A 7288-nucleotide genomic window follows, 5' to 3' on the forward strand; every position below is an offset into this window, starting at 1 on the left:
GTGTTTAGAGCACACCACATTCCCTCTTTGACTCATGAAGAAGTCGGATAAAAAATAGCTCCCAAAGTTTTGACCGTTGTCTCCTTGTGAGGACGCTAATGCTCATAAATCTGGAGAATCTGAAGCTTTTACTCATGCGTGCGCACCAGTTGGCTGCTGTAACTGATGTTCAGACATTTGTTTTAAGCGATAAGGACTCACACAACCCTCTATTTGCTCCTTTCCTCCACACACACATCGTCGGTTATTGTCAATATGTGATTTGCACAGGGAAGCAATGAAAGTGTGTAATGATGCTACCTGACAGCCCATTAAACTGGAGAGAGATGAGGATGCAATTAGATTGTCATCCACACTGGAGTTACTGCCGACAAAACAGATGGAAGGAGCGAAAAGGAGGGGAGGTTTATTTTTGGAGGGAGATGAGTCTTTTCAGGGTGAACGAGCGATGTCTGCACAGACATTTGACATCGCATCAAATGATTGAGAGATGACGATTATCGAGTGTGATCGACTGTGTCACCGCGCGTCTGTTTGCTCGTCCCGACTCGATCCGACTGTCGGGTTCAAAGGACGAACTGCAGATGAAGTTTACATCTGGGAGAAATAAAGTCCCTCCTCCTCTTCGGTCACTTCATTCTCCAAAAGAAGAAAAATATCGGAAAATCGAGGCTCTCGTGACAAAAGTGAGACTTCACTTTGAATGGAGCTCCAGATTTACTACAGGCACTTACTGTTCAGTCTTAGTGGCAGATTCGCTCAGTGCGTAAATGAGTGCTTAAAAGCAGCGACATAAATCAGATTTTTAAAGTGTGGGTGGCAGAGAGAAAATGGAGCAACAGTCTTTATGCGGGAAGAAAAATACTACGAGCTGAGTTTTAAGAATGATGGAAGTCAGCAGTGTGTGGTGACTTGTGCCATCTTAGTGAGTGATTTAGTCGTGTAACACATGCACGAGCCAAACTAACCAGACTAAAACACAGCTCTCATTGATTTCCTGTTGCCCGTCTTTCCTGTGTTGGCAGGCTTTCTCCTGCATCTTCACCTTTCCGGCGCTATTATTTCTCTTAATATTAATGCATATACCTAATGAATACATGTGTTAATATACTTATTTCAAGTACTGCTGGCCATGCTTGCCCCTGACACGTCTGTGATGCACACAAAGTAGAACAAGAGCAAGTGGGAGTAAAATCTTGCATATGCATAAAGACATGTTAGAAAACCTGCATTTGAACACATAAACTGCGTCATTTGATCGTTTTATTGAATGATTTCAGACTCAAGACCGTCCATCTTGTTCTGGTGCTTACACCATTGACAGATTGCCAGTCTTCCAGGGCTAACACAAGCAATACTCAAAGTTATTTTATTATAAAAAGAATAAAAGCGTTCTGGATCAACTGAAGGCTTTTCAGGGATCTTTTAAAGAAACCTGATGATAATGAATTACAGAAGCCTGAAGTAATGAATCCACAAACTGACCTGTTTAGTCTGCAGTACAGTATCTGGTATTTTCAGGTTTCTGAATACTACAAAGCTGATATACTTCAACTTGTTTTACAGGAAGCTTCACAAAAGCATAATTCACAGACACGTGATGTGTGGATCCAAAACTGGATGAAGACATTACATGTAAGCTTTTTCTTACCTTTCAAAGTAATCTTTCATCGTTCTTGCCGTTCCTGCTTTTCTTGCACGTTCTCTCTCATTGTGGGAAATGGAGCATCTGAACCTTTAGCTAGCTGTGGCAGCAAACAGTTTACGTGTTCGCTGACATTTGTTGAGCTGTTAGAAAGGTTGTATTTGAAATTACCGGACACTCACTGAACCGCTACGCCGATTACGCTCGCTCCTCTTCAACAGCTAGCTAAATGCTAAAGCTCGGTTTATGGACATCTGCACAAAACACATTGTTCCGGATTGTTCTGGACTACTTCGATCTCTGACTACAGTACAATACATGATGCATAGATTATGATTTGTGCCTCTTTTCCCTCTTTGTGTGGATTAAACACGTGATTGATACGCCAGCAGAATTGTTCCCTCAAATTAGATCTAAATCGGCTGAATGTTTGAAGGTGCTCAGTTTCGGGAAATAATAACTCCCCTCAGATGTCTTGTAGCTGAAGTCGAGTCTGTTCTGAAGATGTAAATGGTAGAAAGTACATTTGTGTTAAACAGTGGCGAGTAACAACAAAAACGTGTCAGAAAGAAATACTCACGTAAAGTGCAGAGCCCTAAAAAGTCTACATTAGTACAATAATGAATAATTTATGTTTCTTCTGAATTATAATGATGAACAACGCCTACTCTAAAAAACAGAGAAACCGAAACCAAGCCAGTAATCTCCACTTCAACAGCATCAAACTATCCAGTTTAGAAGGTTTACACAGAGGAGTTTAATAGTACTTTCTTAAAAATCAAAAATATGTCCTTTAAAGTGTGTGTATTACGAAATGTATGTATTTTAAAAAGTACTACATAGTCCTCTGAAACCTCCCCAGTTAATTACTGAAATTATGATAACAAATTTCATATTACAGTTTTAATTTTTGAAAATGCACATGAGCTACTAATTTAACTTATAATTATTATTTCCCGGAGCAGAAATGTAACATGAATAAAACACGATTTCAAATCCATTTCTGTGGATTTACATGTTGGAGTCAAAAGGTTTTTACAGAGAGAGGTTTGTTTTATCCGCTTCATGAATCAGGAAATACTTTTACAAAAAATTCAATTCTCACAGTGCTTTTTAATGAATGAGGTGTTTTATAAATATATGAATGGAAAGACTGAGGAGCAGATTTTGTGCTCAAAATATGATTTTTTTTTTTTCTACCTGACCTTGAGAAATAATTAAAATATAATTCCTTTTATTTTTGTATTGGAAACAAATGTTGACAGGTTACATCATTTAACTGAAACGTCACACTGAGGAAATGTTTTTTTCTTTTATTAGCTGATTTCAATAAATGTCCAACAGAACAAGTAACGACCATAATTTGCATTTCAGGCGCTTTATTTCACCTTCAGAATAAAAGCCCCGCAGTAACAGCTTGCTGCCAGTAGGAGGTGTGATGTTCCACCAATGGAGAGACTCCTTTTAACAAGCCTGTGTCATGTCAGGTCAGGTGTGTGTGTGTGTGTGTGTGTGTGTGTGTGTGTGTGTGTGTGTGTGTGTGTGTGAAATCAGGCACAATAAAAGTCAATTACTTATGAAGATTTCAATCATTAGGAATATTAAACATCTAATATCATCATCTAATAATGTCGCGTGGAACCCGTGTAGCTCCAAATTGCCCGAGTTTTCATTAGCTGAGAAAGACCTGCTCACTCCTGGAAATACATTTTTCAGTTAACATAATGACTTTTAAAATAATTGATTCTAATTAAGAGGAAGGAGAATTTTCTCAACCCGTAGAGGAACCATTATACTCTGAATTAATTTTAATAATTTAGTGATGCATGCTTTACAAGTGGTAAAATAAAGACGTCTAATACAACATTAGATATGTGGCATATCCTAATATCACTATTTGCATGACTGCAGTTTAATTCCTGCTCACAGATGCTACACGGCACTTTTCTACTTATTTGTTTTAAAGATTATTGATTGAGTGATGATGCCTCATGTTAATGATCAGGATTATAATGGAGGGATTATGTCATTTAGATGAGCACTGATGACTGTAACGATTATTACCGGTGAGGGTGCTGACTTTATAAATGTATATTGATGAAGATGACAGTGTGAACCCCTCTTACATTCAAAACTGAAAACATTAGCGAGGTACACGTGGATTGGCTGAATTTGTAATTGGCTGGAGAGTGTACATGTTTGTCCACAGATTCACAGTCAACTGCATAAAAGTGACGGAGCTGCAATCAGTCGGAGCTCATTTTAGATCCTCGTCAGCTCAGAAACATATTTGGGTGCAGAAGTAATAACAAGCTTCACAGTTTTCTCAGTGCAGCTGCTCTAAACACACTCATTCATGCACATTTTAACAAATTAGCTAAGGCTAATAGTGAAGCCTCATTAACCAAAACATCATCTGCGCTCACATAAACTCACTCGATGTTGTGGTGTATCTGCACAAGCACTCAGTTTGATGTGAAACCTCATCAGCACCTGTTCAGTAAGAGAACGGGAGGAGTACAAATCAGACTAACTGCAATAAGAGTAATGCTTCAGTTTAAGTCACTCTTGTTCCTGCAGATTCTACTGAGTCTATTAAAGAATCTATTAAACGAATCTCACTGCGGTCTGCTTTTCTCTGCTGGTGAATATTCTTTTATTCATTTGACTCGTCAGATACCCCTGCAGATACTTTTGTCCCTTCTGACACTCCGTACAAAGAAAGTGTGCGGGGAATCCAGAGGAGCTGTCCGGACCCGCGTGGTGCTGAAACCGTCAGCTGGAAGGTTCCTCTCGGGTTCCTCAGCAGAGCTAGACTTAACCGAACAATTAAAAGACATTTCTGAGTCATTCGCAAGAAATATCCTTTAATTGTAAGGTCACGTGTAGCAGTCTTGCACGCAGGGTGGCAGCCATCCACAGTCCGTCACAGCCCTGGTTCACCTGGAATGACATCGGGGGAGAGGTCATGACGTCAGTGTCACAGTCAGTGGTTTCAAGTCACCAGAAAACTCGCAGAGTGACGCGTGCAGTGGAGGCATCCTCCCCACGGTGCGAGAGAGCCGCAGCTTCAGGGCTGCTGGGAGACACTCACCTGCCTTAATCACTCCTCTCCCTCGCAGCGTGTCTGTGCCACGGTGCGTCCACGCATAAACAAAAAATAAAATAAAACCAAACCCCACGAGTCTCCGCGTTTGGATCTTCCCCGCTCCGTTTCTGTAGAGCCTCCACTCGGCGCTGGGGGAAGATTTTACGCACGCTGCGACGCCCAAAACCTGTGTGTGTGACACCCGGAGCTCTGAGTACGTCACGGGTTACAGGTGTTGCGGTTGCGGTTGCGAGGGAACCGCTTGAAAGAGGAACTTGTTTGGTTTTTAGGGTGGTGTAAACCTCCGACAGTGCCCAGCGCGTCACCCACGACCTATCCAAGCCGCCCGGAGGAAGCGCAGATCCGCGCTGCTGCTCCACTCCAACACATTCATTCATACAAACCCACGCAGACCCACGAGAAGCACGAGACGTTTGCGACAGAGGAGCCGCGTGCTCTTCGTCTTTCTGTCACCAGAGAGCAAAAAGAAAAACGCGACACATCGCGCGGGTCTTGGATTTACGCACGGACACCGCGGTCAGAGTCACGCTACGTGACCGAAGACACGCGGGCAGCACGGCCACCGCAGCGGCCGCGGAGTGTCCGTGAACTCCGGACGGAGGGATGAGCGCGCCGGGCTGTCTCGAGTTCATCACCGGCTCCACTCGATAAAGACAAATAAAAGCGACCCACGAGTCACGAGCCCACTTGCCACCAAGCCAGAGTCCAGGGCGCCACCACCTCCGCACGTCTCCTTCGCGCTGCGCTCTCATCCATCCCTCCATATCCATCTCCAGCCCTCGCCTCTCTTTTCTCCGGTCGGGCTTACAGCGCCGTAGATAGAGGCTCCGCAGTCACGTGGGTCGGAGGAGAGGAGAGAAGGACCGAGAGAGAGCGAGAGAGAGGGAGGGAGAGAGAGAGAGAGAGAGCGTCCCTCCTCCTCCGCAGTTTGCAGTGTGTTATGTCTCATACTCGGAGGTAGAGAGTCAGAGCTGCTCGTCCGGCGGATCTCAACCTCTGAATCCAACCCCCGTGTCTTCTCTCATCCTTCCCCTCTCCCCTTCTCGCTCACCCGGGTTGCTTTCTCTCCGGAGCCGCGGGAGCTTCTACGTCTTCTTTCTCTCGACTTCGGCCAACAGTTTGCTCTTTTTGGATTTGGGTTTTTCTTCTTGGACGTTTTGATGAGTACTCGCTGCTGATTTCACTCAGCACTGCTCCTCGCTGCTGCCGCTGCCGCCGCTGCTGCTTCTGCCGCCGCTGCCGCTTTTACGCACCGACGCTTATTTTGGATTTGCTCGGCAGCACCGCTGGAGAAAAACAGAGAAAGACAATAAGAAGCATAAAGCGAGGTGGATCCGTGGATGCGCCCCTTTGGCTCACGCTGGAGATGGAAACGCTGATATTGTTATTTCATTCCCTGTGGATATTGCAATGCAACACTGTGAGCGCCGACTCCATCATTCACATCGGTAAGAACCGGCCGGGGCGCCTCTCCTGCTGCAGGCAGAGCCGTGCCCACGGCTCCACGCACGAAGGGAAATTTGCTGTTTTAAGTTGAGTCGCTGAAGAATTTCAGTGCTGAGTTTTCGGTGCCGATTTTCAGCCAGTCAGCCTCTTCTTCTCCGGCGAAAAGGGACTCGACCTCACAGCTGATTATCGTTCCGATCCGTGCCAGGGTAACGTGTAGGGAGGGGGGGGGGCTGTTGCATCCAGCCTCAGACCCACGCAGCGCAGACCTGCTAGAAGTGCCCGCAAAGTGTTGCGCCGCGCCATCCCACCACCCCTGCATCTCATCCACAACCCCTCCATCCTTCCCAGAGAAGGATGCGTAAAAAAACCCCCCAAATCTGAGGCTGGCAGGAGAATCTGACCCGACGTGGGTGTTTGGAGGGTTTAGTTTCACCCATCCGCCTCCCTCTCCCCTTCTTCCTCCTTCACCCCTCTCCCCACTCCCTCGCCTCCCCTCATCTATAAGCCTGAACTTTGAATTGGACGTGAGTGAAATGTTAATAAAGCGCTAGGGGAAGAGATGACAAAGGGGACAAACACCGACTGTTCGGGCTGTGAGCGCCGCTCTCTGCTCGTGCGTCCTTCTTGATATGATAATCCGGAGATTTTAGTCAAGACACTTTTTTTTCTTTCTGTTTTTAGTCGAAAGAATTGAGGGAGGATGCAGTGAAGTCAGTGAGAGGGGGAAGGCTGACACGCAAACTCACAGCAATCACGCACTTCTCACTTAAACTCCCCAGTTTGCACCAATTCCACTCAGAGGCTCCGCTCGGCCTTGAGGTGGTTGGATGCAGCACGCCTGCAAACCAGTTTAGAAAAGGAGACATTTCAAATATTAAATAAATAAATAAGAGTAATCAGGTCTCTCCTGCAGCTTCAGCCATCGAACAGGGCCGGCAGCAGCACTGCGGTGGCCTCATGGTTGGAGCCAGGAGAGGGAAGAGAGAGAGAAGCGGATGTGGTTGGAGGTTGTAGAAAGAGCAGGGGTTGGTGGTGGTCTTTCTGCGTGTGTGTGGTGGTGGTGTGTGTGTGTGTGTGTGTGTGTG

At 45.4% G+C, this 7288-nt stretch overlaps 1 protein-coding gene across 2 annotated transcripts in view; it reads left to right on the forward strand.

Moving 5' to 3' along the window:
* The first annotated feature begins 5659 nt into the window (after positions 1-5659).
* The window catches only part of grid1b (glutamate receptor, ionotropic, delta 1b), a 603615-nt gene continuing 601986 nt past the window's right edge, over positions 5660-7288 (forward strand). For both annotated transcript variants that reach the window (XM_042224758.1, XM_042224759.1), the window contains exon 1: positions 5660-6202. In XM_042224758.1, coding sequence (XP_042080692.1) covers positions 6121-6202 — 82 coding nt within the window. In that variant the 5' untranslated portion in view covers positions 5660-6120. The remainder of the gene's footprint in view (positions 6203-7288) is intronic.

This window comes from Haplochromis burtoni, unplaced genomic scaffold (assembly GCF_018398535.1).
Source record: "Haplochromis burtoni strain Fernald_Lab_line unplaced genomic scaffold, NCSU_Asbu1 Contig_148, whole genome shotgun sequence".
Classification (NCBI taxonomy): domain Eukaryota; kingdom Metazoa; phylum Chordata; class Actinopteri; order Cichliformes; family Cichlidae; genus Haplochromis; species Haplochromis burtoni.